The sequence below is a fragment of the Watersipora subatra genome, chromosome 8 (genome assembly GCF_963576615.1).
Source record: "Watersipora subatra chromosome 8, tzWatSuba1.1, whole genome shotgun sequence".
NCBI lineage: Eukaryota > Metazoa > Bryozoa > Gymnolaemata > Cheilostomatida > Watersiporidae > Watersipora > Watersipora subatra.
In genome coordinates, this window is record NC_088715.1 from 63,123,817 (window position 1) to 63,140,434 (window position 16,618).

General features: G+C 35.5%; 1 protein-coding gene across 1 annotated transcript in view; it reads right to left on the reverse strand.

Annotated features, from left to right (window-relative positions):
- The window catches only part of LOC137402830 (streptococcal hemagglutinin-like), a 46,452-nt gene extending 30,955 nt beyond the window's left edge, over window positions 1-15,497 (reverse strand). The window contains exons 1-10 of the mRNA XM_068089339.1: window positions 15,494-15,497; window positions 13,953-14,112; window positions 13,719-13,857; window positions 12,560-12,605; window positions 10,787-10,879; window positions 7,881-7,985; window positions 6,712-7,732; window positions 3,740-3,930; window positions 2,098-2,419; window positions 1,278-1,495 (exon numbers count right to left, since the gene is read on the reverse strand). Of these exons, the coding sequence (XP_067945440.1) occupies window positions 1,278-1,495; window positions 2,098-2,419; window positions 3,740-3,930; window positions 6,712-7,732; window positions 7,881-7,985; window positions 10,787-10,879; window positions 12,560-12,605; window positions 13,719-13,857; window positions 13,953-14,112; window positions 15,494-15,497 (2,299 nt within the window). The remainder of the gene's footprint in view (window positions 1-1,277; window positions 1,496-2,097; window positions 2,420-3,739; window positions 3,931-6,711; window positions 7,733-7,880; window positions 7,986-10,786; window positions 10,880-12,559; window positions 12,606-13,718; window positions 13,858-13,952; window positions 14,113-15,493) is intronic.
- Between the last annotated feature and the right edge of the window lie 1,121 nt (window positions 15,498-16,618).

Sequence of the window (16,618 nt, forward strand, 5' to 3'; positions counted from 1 at the left end):
AGATTTATAGATAGAAGCAAGGATAAAAATGTATCTTGTAACTTAACTCTAACATAATAGGTGGAGTTTAAATTTATTCAGCTTACGCATTTTTCATTATTGTTATATTTTCGTTAATTTTTATTCAACTCATCACTCGCAATCACGAGACTCTGATGCTTGAAAAGCTTTGAACATTGTATGCTGGATGCTTCGGGTGTAGCATACAATATTTGCTGAAATTCTAAATCAAATATTGGAAAATTTGTGATTTGAATATAATCTATCTAATAAACCAAGGAACTATTAAAACAAGTAATTGTTTATTACATTTTTTTCACAGATTTCATATAGAAAATAAAGTGTATCTGAATGATGAGGTGCTTGCATTAATTAAACAACATGGAAGGAGTTTTATTTAGTTCTTGGGACGAGTTGCTTGCATCTCACCTCACATACACAGCCTCGATTAATACTGTTTGAACGCCTATTAATGTCTGATATTCTTATTTACATGTTACTTTTAAGACAGTTATACATTATCAAAACCAGAAGGATTTCACAACTTCAAAGCCATCAGACAAAAGTTTTCACTACAACAATACATCAACCAGTATAATAAACTTACCTAACTAGTGACTATGAGAAACTGTTGTTAAGCAACCCGACTGCATCATTCGCAAAACCTACTAAACAAGTTTCATGTAAGGTGTATCGACAGTGAAAAAATACACAGCCTAGTAACTGATTGCAAGTGCATTTTTCATGGGGTAGAATAGGCTTTTAGGACATTTCATTAATCCTCTGTTTGCAGAAACCATCTGCAATTAAAATTTCCAGAGAAACTCAAACAAATAATTCTGAATACAAACTGCCCATTAAAAATGTGCAACGATATACCGACAAATCTGTTATCAACCAAAGTATTATGATAGTTGTGGAGTTAGCCCATCTTAAATTGTCACTCTAATGTATGAAAATAAACCTAAAACAATAGTAAAATTTAGCAATGAATCGTCTGGTGTTGGTTCCCAAAAAACAGGAATCGGGTTAACTGGCTGCATAAACTTGTCTTTTCAGCAAGAACACAAATACTACAACTATAATGGCCTAGTAGCTTTCAAGATCATATTGAATTTGTAAAAAAAACTGCTTTTCACATATTACAACAGAAAACTTTTTCTAAGCAGCTTTTGGTGAACACACTTGCAATATAATAGTTTTTAAGATCATTTAAACAGCTAAAGAAATTAAGCACTTTTGGAAAATAGCATAGACAAGTGCTTGTAAATAAATACCCGAGCCTTTTCCATCTAGCTCAAGAGAAATCTTAGTAGTAGTAGAAACCATTCCACCTGCAACCACTTGCTCATTTATCTTTTCCGTATCGATTTGATCAACATGGCTCTGATCCATATTACGCTGGCCAGCATCAATAATATTCTCTAATATTTCGAAGAGATCATGATCTACTTTCACCATCTCCTTTGAGCAGAATTTTGGGGAGTCATCCACGCTATTAATATAGCAAATAAATTGATAGCACCTGACACTGATAACACAACTCCGACTATTCAAGCACAGATAACTCAGGTTGGAAGCCTACACACTACAATAGTTAGAAAATTATTAAGTAACAAAAATGTTGATGAATATCTCCAATGTCACAGAGAGAACTGAACAGATATAAACAGCTTTAATACTTTTAACAGCGGTCTGGAAAAAATATTTTTCAAATTTATTAATTGATTCATAGCTAACAGCTTTGTAAGCTTGTGTTGATGAAATTTATGAACACTCATATCTTGTCTTTATCTGAGTTAGATAAATATTATGTAGAACGTAGAGCGTGAGTGTGAAAGAAGCTGCTGAATAAAAACATAGTGTAAATGTTTGCAAATAGCAAATAAGTAGCTCATGCTAGTAACACACATTCTCACTCAACAGGTGGATAATGTGCAGTCCTTAGCATTCCAGAACTATAGAGAGACATAACAACTTGGAATGGTGAGCAACTGCACCAGTTGGGATTTTATATTATATGCAGATGTCGCCAGATGAACTCATAAAATAACTCTATGAAACCAAAACATTCAAATGTGAATAGAAAATTCCTACCACATCCTCGTCAGAGTTGGCTCTGTCTGTGAGTTGAAATCGGGTAGAAAAAAGGGGCTTTGGCAGGTCAGAATATGTCTCTCTATTAAACTTTGTGCTGAAGAATCTTTTTCTTCAGCCCGGACAACCAGCTGCTGACCATGTGGTAGTTCTGTTGCCAATGCAGGTTCATCATTAGGCAAAGGTTGGACATGCTGAGAGTTTAACTGATTTATGTGTTGGTTTTCAACACAGCAGGTAGAATCTTCAGTAACCTTAGAGCAGAGCATCTCCTGCTTATACTCGGTAGAATGAGTGCTTCCCACTGACTGGTCATTTTCTTCTAAAGAACATATCAAGAGAGGTCTCTCAGTTATAACAAGGAATTACAGAATTAATAGAAATAATAAGTTCAGAAACAAATCAGATGAGGATGGAGGTCTTGTTTTGCTATGTCAATGCTGCACTTGTACAAAAAACACTGTTTATTCATGAATTTTATGCCGAAGTTGGTAGGACAGAGGTCTCTCACTGAAATCTATATCATTGACTTATTTCTTTTTCGCAAATATGAATTTATATTTGAAAAGGATAAAATTTTACAACAATTGCTATATTTAACATAAATGAGCAGAGATTTTCAGAGAATTCTTGATGTGTTTGTACATGTGGCACAACTGCTAGGACGTTGTATGGATTCCAAAGGTCAATGTTTTCTCTGTGGCAGGACCTGCCACAGAACTTTATGAACACACCTTTTACCAAAGGATACCAAGTTTAATTTATAACATTCATGGTTCAATGCACTTTTTCGATGAGGCACCTAGTCATGCTACAACTACTACATGTATATAGTAAAAATAATTGCAATAATTGTAGCATCTCTTTCAGGCATTGGAGAAGGATTTCGGTGCATAGAAAATCGGCATTTTTGTTATTTCATCATAATCGGTACACCGACTGACAAATTTTGAATTTTAAGGGAAATTATTGTTGATATAATATGGCTGAACAAAATCAAAAAATGTCCTTTTATCGCGAAGACAAAAACCATGGTGTTCCATTTATTAAGGCAAAAAAATCTTATAACAGGAGCATCGTAACCTGAAGGCACACTGTATTAATTAATAAATTATTGTATGCAATCGCGAAAAGAATATACAGTATATGGGAAGAGCAATAGGTGTGATGAGAACTGCTTAGCTTTGTGGTTATGCGTGTTTGTTAGTAGACTTGCAATTTGAATGTCTTCAGTTCAAATCCAGTGCGATTTTGATTTTTCATTGCAAAAACTTTCTCTATAACTGGACAGACGAACGGCAGACTAGCATTGAGATTTATATATATTATAGATTAACCATAATCTACTTATTATACATATTTTAACACTAGATTGTGACCCCATTTGGTAATAGTAGTGGGGTGGCATGTCCTTTTGGTTCTAAGGATTTCAAAAATTTTCTACACTAAACGTATCATGAAAATAAAAAGTTGATTGTTGGTACTATAAGGCGAGCTTATTTACCGAAAGTTTTTCAGCGAATATCACGTAATGAAATTGTGATACTTGTTAGTGACACTACAAGAACTGAATGAATTCCTTATTTTTAAAAGCAAAAATCCTGTTAGATCAATTAATTATATCTCAATTTCGTACATGTACCTGGCTCTGCTCTGCCAAGATGTCCAGATAAATGAGCACTACTAGATGTCAGTGCAACTTCTGAGGACATCTCTTCAACTTTTTGCTCAGTAATAGGAGTTATATTGGCAATATTATCAAGAACATTGTAGATATCTTGTCCTATCATAAGCACCTCAGTAGTGCTGAATCTTTGACGACCTTTTTCCAAGCTAAAAGAGAAAAGTGAAAAAAGCTAATAGGTTGCTTCCTGATGTTATCTTTCCATCTCATCAAATCTAGTTAGACCTCACAAGAGATAAAATAGCATGTGGTATATTTCAATCTAGAATATTTTAACCACAGCTATATGTTGACTGTCACATAATTTCATTGTTGAACCACTTCAACCGAAATCTTTTATAACAGAAGGGTAGAGGCAATAAAGTATTTTTATGCTACACCCATCTGTGCAGTAGCAATGGAAATGAGAACTTGACATTGTTGGTCTAAGAATGCCCACCGCACCATTAGATTTATATGTTTCTCCTTAAGACTCTGGAGACTAATGTTTATGGCCTACCTCTTGGATTGACAAACAGGCTTTCTTGCAAACGAAGCATTTCAAATACGAAAAATGAAGCATTTTGTATGAATTTGCGTTTCAAGAATTTTCCTTTCACTAATAAAGTACATGTATAGTTAAATTTGGCTTTTGAAATTTAAAAAAATGGCATGTTGCCAATTTTGACAGAGAGAATTTAGTCGAAAAGTGGCTTAGGTATTTTAATGGGGAAAACTTTGCTATCCTTGTTAGAAGAGTCAAACTCGGATGATTCATTTTTTTATCTGATACTTTACCTCGGTAAGAATATTCCAAACACAATAACTAACAAGATAATGTGAAAATTTCAAGGTTGTGCGTTCTTTGTTTAAGTACAGCTCTTTGACACAGGCCATCGACAGATCTTGTTAGTTTTCGGTTGACCATTAATACAACCGAGATAAACTCATCCTGACTTTTCCTCATTTTTAATTTTCGCCCATATTTACTTCACTGTCATGTTTACTTTTCCACATGGTTACTTTTTCCCAGTTTTTCTTTTCCCAATGTTTTTCTCTCCACAATATTACTTGCTTAGTGTTCACTTTATCTCATGCTCAGGTTACCTCATGTTTTTACATTTCTAAATTGCATCAAATGATATTTTCAAGACAAACCATCTTGTTTCTAAATTGAATTGAGAGCAATAAGGTTTGATTTGCAATATTTGATTTAAAGTATGAACAATAGCATTATAAAACAAGTTTTAAGGAAGGTAGTTCCTTCTCTCTGACTATGAGTAAAATCATTTTCAGGTCAATTTTCAACTCTCACACAGTTCATTAAACTTGCAGCAAATACCCTAATTTCCTAAAGCGTGACAAACACTTAGAAAGAATACAAATATTCCGCTTTGAACTAATTCTGTCTCTTTTGCTGTTCACTGAAGAGTGTGACACACACATTATTACATCATTAAGGATATATACTAACAGCGTGTTTTTTATTTTAAATCAAAAATTTGTAAAGACTCTTCAGTGTTATAGTATACTATATTCGCTCATTACTTTTTCACCTCTATTGTTTATCACCGTTATTTAAATTCTTTGTTTTCTGTATGATCAGTTTTTCAGTTCGTGACGATGTACATGTAAATAAATCTTTATACTTAAAAAATTTATTCTGAGCAAAACAAAATTGAGGTAACAATACAACTACTACTCCTTTTTGACTCCCCTCCTCACACTCCCCGAGGTTTTCGCTTTGTCTATTTTAGTAGGCCCACGAAAATGTCACAATCGTGTATTCTTTGTTTAGTTACCACCTTCCCACGCAAGTAATTGACAGCTCATATTAATCGTCAGTTGACCTTTAACAAAGCTGAGAAAAACTCAGATTGACTTTTCTCCCATTTTTAATTGTCGCTATGTTTACTTCACCACAATGTTTGCTCTTCTCTAGTTTTAATTTTCCCCATGCTTACTTTTTCGCTGTTTACTTTTTCCATGCTACCTTTACTTTTCCTCATTTTTACACTTGTAAATTGCATAATAGGATAAGTTGAATACAGACCATCCTGTCCCTAACCTATAGATGTTTGAATTGAGAGCAATAGCATCAAATTGCCTACTCGCTCTTCTTTGGTCATGACCTTTTTTCTAACTCTCATCTGTAATCTGCTGATGCTTTGTTGTGATTGTCTTTCTTCTTCATTCATGGCCTCTCTTCTTGCTCGAGCTCATTCTCTAGCTTGGATGTCATGAAGTTCTCTTTTGCTTCATTCATCTGATTTGTTTTTGCCTGCCTTAGTTCTCTACCACAATCATTATGTGCAACTCCATTCTCTTCGCTCATTTGAGTCCTCATTCTTGTTCCCGGTCTATGATACATTGGACTTGTCTTTCATCTGTTTGGAGCTGTTTCCATCTCCTTCTTTGTCATTTTTGGCTGCCTCTTTTCATGGCCTTCTTCATTCATTCATTGTGTTGAGGGTAAATAAGTGAGAATATACACTGACAATGTGTTGTTTATTTGCTAAAAATTCGCTAAACAATTTTTTTATTATTTATTATAACTTTATTATATTATCTTGTATATTTCTTTTGTATTTTCTATTCGAAAATTAATAAAATTTGGGTGAAACTATATAGTCTTTGAATCTGTGATACCAAAATTTATTCCTATCTAATTACTGAGAGTGTGACAGATGGCGAACTAACACACACACACTAGTATCCCGGCTGTCTAGTGCGTCATGAGTGATCAACATATGCGCCAATAAAGCATAGAGACTAACCATAAGCACAGTTCCTTCGAAAAATCACAAGGCATCAAAATGGTGCTGGTGGTGGAATTTCATTTTGCTAAACCACCATAAACTCCCATAAAAACAAGAAATGAAACAAGCACGTAAAGTGAGGTTATCTCAAAAGGAGCAATACATACATGTAACTGATGCTATCGTACATACCATATCTTCGTGTCAACATGTTTTGGCTCATTAACAGTCTCGAATGCAGACAACAAAAAAGGGCTTCTGCAACTCATCATCTGTCTTTTTGGTAAAGCTGTAGACACTTGCTCTCTCGTGTCACCTTTTGTCCTGCCAACTATTGCGGAATTCTGACTCATCATCCTTTGACTATCAAGTCTATGTTTTGTTGGAGGTAAGTCAGCGATATATTCTGGAGAACGGGATAGCACAATATCTTCACGTGACTTAGTTTTTTCTTCCAAATGCATCTCGCTGCAAGCTGTCAACTGTGTATTTAATTGTGTGCCATTGTCTGCTGCACATTCAACATCTTTTTGCAGTTCATTATATTCCGTCGATGCAGGACTTGGTTGCTCAACATTGTAGTCTGTTGACTGAGGACTCCGTTGTGTACCATTGTATACTGTTGACTGATGACTCAATTTTGTTCTACTGTATACTATTGACTGAGGACTCAGTTGTGTTCCATTGTATACTGTTGACTGAGGACTCAGTTGTGTTCCATTGTATACTGTTGATTGATGACTCAACTGTGTTCCATCGTATACTGTCGACTGATGACTCAACTGTGTTCCGTTGGATACTGTTGACGGATGACTCAACTGTGTTCCATTGTATACTGTTGACTGAGGACTCATCTGCGTTCCATTGTATTCTGATGACTGAGAACTCAGCTGTGTTTCATTGTAGTCTGTTGACCGAAGACTACCCAGAGTTCCATTGTAAACTGCTGACTGCATACTCAACTGATTTCCACTGTATACGGTGGACTGGGGACTCAATTGTGTTCCATTGTATTCTGTTGACTGAGGACTAACCTGTGTTCCATTGTATACGGTTGACTGAGGACTCAATTGTGTTCCAGCATAATCTATTGACTCATAACTTAGCTTTGCTCTACTGTACATTCTTGACTGATGACTTTGCTGAGTCCTATCATACACCGTTGACTCACTTTTTAGCGGGGTTCCAGTAAGCAATGACTCAGGCCTTGAATCTATGAGCCACAAAAAGACAAATGCCAAATACAAAGCATATAAATCACAAATGTTCAGCAGCACTTGAAAAAATGCAACAGGTGTTTTATTCAATGTTCGTTAACCAACAAACACATAAAAATGTTAAAAACCTAGCAAAGCACAAACCTGATTGATGAGAAAGTGCCTTTTCCGATTCATCACCAAAGCTCTCCTCAGAAGAATAGTAATCAGAGGCTGAACAATTGTCGCTGTCTTGTGCCGTGTCATACTCTGCAAAAACATTAAATATACAGCGCGTACAGCATACATACTGTCTCGAAATTAAAGCTGTGACCACAAGAGGTCGACATTTCACAACGATGTGGGCATGTATAGGTGTACTTGTTCAGCATATTATAAATTGTATTGGTCTTGCCTAGCACATGCTAGAGTGTTTGCTTGGATCACTCTCGCATTGCTCACATCTGGTTAGCATCTTACCATGTTTCCTTAAAGCTACTATTAAACAAACCTTTTCGCTACTAAAAATCAAAACTATTTACTGATCATAGAACAATATGGTGCAAGCATGCTAGCACAATATTATAAGCCATCTTAGAGAACATCTGAATAGCAAGTTGAGCATTGATGCAACACCTCGTACCAAATATTAATATCTTAAGATCTCCAGCTTGTCTAGCCACAGCTTTACAGTAAATCTGTAGACCTCCCAGATGTGATTCGCGACAAAATACTACTCAAAGCAAGCAACTAGTATTCTTTAAACATGAACAACTAATAACCTTTGGATATCTAAAAGATAGCACATCAACTAATGATTACTGATGGACAGCAAAATTGACTTTTCGTCAGTATGGAATTCATAGCAAGTGTTCAAAGATTCGAGTTGGCATTTGCTGAGGATAATAAGCAATATCTATTATTATCGATAGGGGAGGTAAATATCATCCTAAGTTTTCGATTTGATGTAAACAAATTTTATCTTTTGCTTAGGTTCAGCAAGCTGTCTAACAAAATATTTATGTCTAACAACATATAAAACTACCTTCTTCCTGTGTTTCACATTGTGTAGTTGATGGAGCACTCTGCACACTGGTGTTGTCTGTGTGCAGAGTTGTAATGCCAGTTGTCCCCTCCGTATAACTTTCTGCGTCACATATTGAGTCAGTAAACGGAGTCGCTCTACTGTAGCTATTAGTACTTTCACCCAGCTTTGAATTGTTATGCATATCAGTCTCTCTGGTATAATCAGTTCGATCAGTGTAACTGGTCATAGAGCTGAGATAATTGTTTCCTTGGGTTGTATCCACGATTGTATGAATTCCAGATAGTATTGATTCTTCACCTGAAGTAAAACGAGATTCCAATTTTAAATTTCATGGTGACATTATTTTAGACCAGTAGTACTTAACCCATGTCTGATCTAACTCCAAGAAGTTTGGTAAAGCCTGGTTCCATATACGTCGCAAAGCACTGGTGACAGCACCGCAGGCCATTAGCAATAAAATGTGAACCTAAGCGCCGGGTACCGCCGAGGACCACCGGTAGTTGCCGGCGGCAACGCAACAGTTTAGCGCTGTTCAAATTTCGCAAAAGGCCGCAGGAAAAATCTTCCCGAAATGCACTGTATGGGTGAAGGTCACCATTATAGAAATGGCATGGCGAGCGAACATTTTATTTGATTACGCGATTATGTTTAGCGATGCAGCTTTTATGTGAACATATGCCGCGGAGCCTAGCGTCGCAAGCTTTTCGCTGCGCAAGTTACCGCCGGAGTCTCGCAATGGATATGGGAACCAGGCTTTAGGCAGTCTAAAGGGCTTGGCAAAGGTAGTACATTTTATTTCATTTACCTATCGATTATATATATTTTCAACAATGAAAAGTTTGACCAGTGGACATATGACACTTGCAGCATTTATTATATCCAAAGAAGTTATGTACCACTGCTTTAGACTATACAGTCTGACTACTCTAATGGCCATAATCTAATTACTCTATAGTTCGGGGAATTGCATATAGCTTTAAAACAGCTGCATTATACAAACATATAGCATCAAAACAAACGAATTTTACAATGTTGCGTAGCAAACGATATGTAAAAAATCTAAACAAAGTAAATAATAATGAATAACAAAGTTTTTTTGACACGTTACCTTTATATTAAAGAGTACCTTTATATTAAAGGGAACCTTTATATTAAAGGGTACCTTTATATTAAAGGGTACCTTTATATTAAAGGCATCCTAATTAAACTTCAGCCAAGATAATTCGGAAGACAGGGAGTGCCTAGTTAGAGGTGGTGATATATAGAGCAAGTCTAACGTAGAATACATAAACTCATATAGACATCATTTATATTTTTTGCTGAAATGTTTGATATTTTCTATATTCTATAATTTGTTAACATGTCCACCTTCAGTTTTATGCCTGCTTCCTTTCGAGTCACTTTTAGCTTCCAACTCAAATTACTACTAGGCAGTTTTGTAGAATAGTTACAGAATTGATCTAAACATGTGTGCTTGAAATTTTTATAACCTTGTATTTAATTTATTTCAAAAGGAATTGCCTTCATTTTTTTACCACTATTATCGCTTGCACTAGTTTGCGAGAAATCCACAATTTTATAATTAAAAACAGAAGAATGAGGCAATGCTAAACATCATTCCAACAATGTTGAGCCAAGCTACGTAAAAGAGAACATTGTACATATTTACTGATTTACCGATACGTGTGTTTTGAGAAACTTTAGATGTCGTGTTGCAAATCATCTATAGCATTTAGATATTTGTTCAAATTTTATTTTACACATAAAAGATCACAATTTGAGGTTTGTTTGTAATCAATAATCCAACCTCTAGACTGTGGTCTAACCGTTCCACACTCTATGGTCTCATTTCTCCAACAGTCGCACCAAACTATAGATATACATGTATTTATATTTCTATCTAGGTAACAACGCGTTAAAAACTGTTGATATTTTAGCATTTATGCACCTAGTTTTATTGTACATAGAAAATGCAACCTAGAAAGCAGCCTGTTAAAATCGATGAACGTTAAGATTCACAAACCTTGACTGGTGCTAGGGGTAGCAGTAGGAGATGAAGATTCACTTTCACTCAATTTTGGAACAACCTGAGCTGGTGTGCAAGGTTCCTTGTACGCTAAAGTAGGATGCAAGTATTTAGAAATGCAAGCATAGTCAAATGTCAAACCAAAGCAAAACCTAAATCTATATTTCATTTATTATTTATATTTATAATATCAATTTAATTTAAAAATTAAATTGATGGGAAAATAATCTGTGAACAAGATTTGTTCATCATTACAGTCACACCTCGACATGTATGGGTAAAAATGTAAGAAAGAAATTTGAGATATGAGCATACAAGACAGTTCTCGTTGCAGCCTTTGGGTGGCCGAATATGCGAGAGGCTGCTTACGGGAGCATCATCACTCGTCTTTCCCGTGAAAAAATTGAAAAAAATTTTAAAGTAAAAATCTTCTCATGTTTGTAAGCAACAGTCTGACTGTGCATCCCTGATAAGAGCACAGGATAAGTGAAAAGTAAAGTCGGATCGAAAACAAGAAAAAAGTTACTCTGCAGTTTAAATAATAGTGAGTAGATTTGCTTTCATTTTCTGTCATAATTGAAGAAAAAAAATTAATTATTTGCACAATGTGCAACATTTAGGTCACTTGAAGTTACAGCTGGACACCCACTAGTTTTGAGTGGAAGCTTGCTGCTTCCACTTGTTGATAATAATTAAACTACCCACATGCAAAGTTAATGGGTACAGTGAAAAAGTCTAGTCAACTAAACACTAACACATCAGATGATTTTGGTGCATCGTTGTGAGCCAGGGCATTGAAGATATGAGTATAAAACATATTCTGATAAGATCCATCACTTCAAATACATGCATTTCAACAATTCAATTTATAAGTGAAAAATAGCAATATACAAGACTAGCCGAATACCCAGGATTACACAAGTAATAAAAAGTTTTTGAACAGAAAAACTATTTTTAGTCAAAATATACATTTACCATTTTCTCTTTTAAATTAAGGTGTTTGTTTATTCATGTGTGTGCTATACATTTAATTAGGTTTACGCAATATATAGATTATACATATGTATTTCCCAAAGTTGGTCATATGTATGTCGTTCCAGCTATAGCTATTAAAATATTGAAATAAAGAATCCGTAAAGCAGCAGATTTGATCTCGGTACCTCCCCTTCGCCAGTCGGATACTTTACTAATGCCAACTATATTGGCGCAAATAGGCTATTGCCTTCGACGCAAAGCGATGGCTTAACGTTATAAGGGTAGCTCTTATTAGTAAGTTTATCCAGATTATCCATTGGCAATTTGCCAGGCTAATAGCAAGTGGCAGACAACTCTCATTACCTCTCATTGTTTATAAGCTGATTTTCAATACCCGGACAATGCCGGGTAGCACAGCTAGTATACATATATTTATAGCATTTTGAAGAAGTCGGGACCATAGTTTCCTTCTAGTAGTTCAGCGTGCTAGGTGAAGCGTGCGTATATTAACCAATAGCGATTAAAGATTGGAGTAATATGTATGTACAGCCCACATTATTATTATTGTATGGCAAGTAGGCCACGTGGAGTAGTAGATAGCACGCCTATATCAGAACCGGGGTTTCCGAGTTCAATCCCAGTGCGAAGCAGTTTTTTGCTCCTAAAATTTTATGCAAAAACTGGACATACGGACGACAAATAAACACATAAATGAGCAAATTGTTTACAAACAAGTAGCATTTACCATGCCAAGTTCATCTGGTAACTACATGTATAACAAAGGGAACAATTTACCTTCCAAGCTGCTTATCTGCTCTGAATTATCTGACTCCACTTGCTGCTAGAACATATGAAGCTTTTAATCTTACTGAATCAAACATGACACCCAATTCCAAATATAGTTCAGTTTGTTACTCAATAAAGCAATGTTCGGTAACTTCTAGTATTAAATGTCGGAAACATGAGAATTAAGCCTGGTTTCCATATGACAGCGCAAGGCGCGCAACAAGGCGCACGACGTCGTGCGTAGGCCAGTTGTGATATGAAAACGTCAACGCACGACGGTCGCGCGACGTGCATACGATGATCGCAAGTATCCAACAGAATGGATCCTTGCGATGGGTGCGTGCAATTATGTGTCCCACAATACACCGCTAGACCTTTTCAACCTATTCCACAATTCCAGCGAAGGGCTTTTTTCCGAAGAAATCGGTCTCCCGTACGAAAGAGTAAGCCTGATTTTTATATGACAGCGTAATTTCGCAACGGAGGTCTGTTTTTCCGAAGAAATATGTCTCTCCTACGAAAAAGTAAGGAAAATATCCATCCTGTCCAAAGCAAGCATGGAGCTTACGCGCGATATGGAAACACTGCCTCGCGGCCCAAGAAATGCATTGCGCACGATCACTGGGCCGCGCGCGATCATTGCGCTGTCATATGGAAACCAGGCTTTACATACCATCTCAGCCGAAGCACAAACTTAGGGCATATGAATTTTATCAGTGGTCATCAATGTTGCATAAAATTTGCGTATCATATTGCTTTATATATTTACACATTAATTTATTTTAGCTTTTCCAAGCTGTTTTTACGTTATCGTAACACTTCTAAAAGCAAAATAAAATGGCTATTAAATATGCAATATGAACTAGAGCTCAAACAACAGTATTTTTATTTCAAAAAACAAGCCTTTTTGTATTCGACATCATCTGGTTTGCTATAAGGTCAACCAAGACAGGTGCTATTGGTCATACTCTATAATTAAAATAATTCTAATGATATATTGTTAATTTGGGCTAAATAGACCAAGTACCTACAGAGCGGAAGCCAAAGCAAAATGCAGCGTTGTTGAGTGAGATAAATGTAGTGCTGAAGCACTTGGTGTAACGAATAATGTAGCAGGTAAAGGGTTAAAGTAGTAACATATATTGCATGCGATTGTGCTAATATCTACCTTCAATAAGAGCGGAGACTTGCAAGACATCATCAGCCGGTTCAACACAACAAGCGACTGGTTGTCCATATCGTCAAGTGGCAGATGGGGAATGTTAGGATCAGGAGCATAAGCTACACTCTGCGAGTGCAAGTCATCGCTAGAGAATATTTTATTGTTACATGGATAAACACAAACAAACAGCTAATTTATATGATAAAGTTGCATCCAACATGCTTACAGTTCCACACTAACCTTGGTGATAAATATTTATGCAAAGAATTGTCATCTATCAACTTTTTAGAGTTGAAGAGATCTGGGTTAGAACATAGCAAAGGTGTTGAGGCTGTGAAGCGAAGTCTGCTTGTTGATGCAAGGTTAGCCTTAGAACTGCATGCACCTGCTGTATCATCCTCTAAAATACAAATTTCATTGGCATCCAATCAGACCAGGGAATTGAGCACCAGAGCAACCCATAACATTTATTTATGATCCGCTAAAAGTCATGCGTTATACAGATAGACTAAAGGCAGAAGAAAGCTCAATCTTTATGGCGATCACATGCAAAAGTAGGATACGAATAAATAACAATTGATATGAGATTACAGAATACAGAATACAAAGAGAAAGGACTAAGAAAAGAAACGCAGGCTTCAGTTTTTCAATGTTGCAACAATTTAAGTTGAGAAAGACTCTGCAATAGGTTGGCTAGCTAGCCTATACTGGTGAACTAATTATAAAAATAAAATCAAAATCAAAAAAATAAAATCTAAATCCATAAAATAAAATCTGAGTTACTGTTTACCAGGTAAGCATTGCATTGCTCACCAGGTAAACAATGCTTTACAGGAGTCTTAAAATGGTACTTCCAAACATTGCTGACTGTACATTTTTATTGCTGCCTACAAAACTATTCATATGAGTGAATAGAATAAAAACTGCAAAATCATAACATTTTATTCTTCTAGTGTAGCTAAAACTGGTACATTTTACCTATATGTTTATTTTGATATTGAAGTAGTAAGCTTAGTATAAACTAAATAAAAATTGAGTAGTAATAGACTTTACAAATATTCAAAATGTAATATTATATAATATTAATATTAAGAGTTATACTACAGACTAAAACTCTTTACCATTGCATAAAAAGACTATTATGGTAGGTTTGAAAAAACTGATTGTCCTTCGATTAGCTATTGATAGCTAGTCTGCTTTGTGGCTCTGTTTTGAACCAGTGCTGCAAAAACTTAGCATATACAAAAAAATTCAAAGTAGACCTACTAGTAAAGCGCCGATAAAAAAATGTCTGCAACCAGTTGTCAGCTTGAGTAGCAAGAATAAGAATAATCTGATTTTGTTATTGGCTATCTGATTTTGTTATTGGCTATCTGATTTTGTTATTGGCTATCTGATTTTGTTATTGGCTATCTGATTTTGTTATTGACTTTCACTACAATCTGCACTCAAGCATCCTGTACAATTAAAGACTTTTAAAATAAGTAAACTATTCGTATTATTTTTAATGCTCTGCTATATTAGAGAGTTTACACAGCCTTCTACATCATTCAATAGCGGTGACAGAGAATCAGTGACTGGTTTGTACATTATGTAAGAAGCTTAAAACAACACAGGCTACTACAAATGCACCTAGAAACACACTTACCCTTGGTTGTTTAAAATAACGCATTAACCAGGTAGATTTTATACTAACCCAGAGTAGGAAGCGAAAATACGACACAAAGATATATAATGGACTAAAACTCTCAACATTGTTATTTCAAGCTAATTCTACTTACCCATCTTGCCTCAATACAGTAATTTTCAATTTACAGTAATACAGTCATTTCTCCAGGTTAAAAGGTGTGAGAAATCCTGTAAAAGATACAATTCTGCAATTATTACTCAGTTGACAAATGCTACTCAACCAGTGTACAATCCTATCCGATTAGATCGCATGGGGTAATAATTCTGTTAGCACTAACTTTTACCAATGGACAAAAGTTTAGCTCAGCAGTATGCTACAAGTGTGCTATACAGATGATAGTGGAAACAAATCCAAATTGAACTAAACTTTGTCCGTCACAATCTTGCTAAGTATAGCTGATGTCAGAAGTTCTTGTATTAAGCTCTGCATGCAGTAGCTTAATACAAAAACAGCATCTATAAGCAATTAGATTCTGATTTTATTGATCTTTGATCAATTGATGTGGTTGAACACTTTTTATCACTGTTGGTGTAGTAAGAGTGCCTCATATGTTTAACAGTGTACTATATTATATTTGGCCTGAAGGTTCAGCATGACCGCAGATCATGTTTAGCTCTTCTGATGTATAGTCCTCGGTAGAAAGCTTTGGTGATAGCATCTGGAGTTTGCAGAAATCATTTCAGACAGATATCTAATTTCAGTACGGCCTGGATACTTTAAAAGAACCAAAACTTTTAATAGATATATATATATACAGTCAAACATGGATAACTCAAACTTCACGGGACCGAGCAAAAGTGTTCGAATTATCAGAGCGTTCAAGTTATCAGAGCACTGTCACAAGTCCATATATTTACTTATTTATTAGTAGATACATGTACAGATACAAACTATAATATAAATCAAAAGCACAAATGGCTTGTTTCAAATTAAATGCTTCTAATGTAAAGTTTAAAACGTTTTTATGAAAAAGTATAGAGATTTTTCTATCACTTGAGATTGGTTTGTTGTTTGAGGTGATGTTATTGCCAGGAAGTTTTTTAGATTGACATTGGCAAAACTTGATCGTTGTTGAAATGCTCAAAAGAAAAGACATCTTTTTCTTTTGAGCGTTTTACCCACGATCAATTTTGCCGATTTTTCTTGAAGTTTATGCAAAGATTACCTCACTTTACTTTGCTACCGAAGGGCGATCGCTAAGCGGATGTTTGGTATA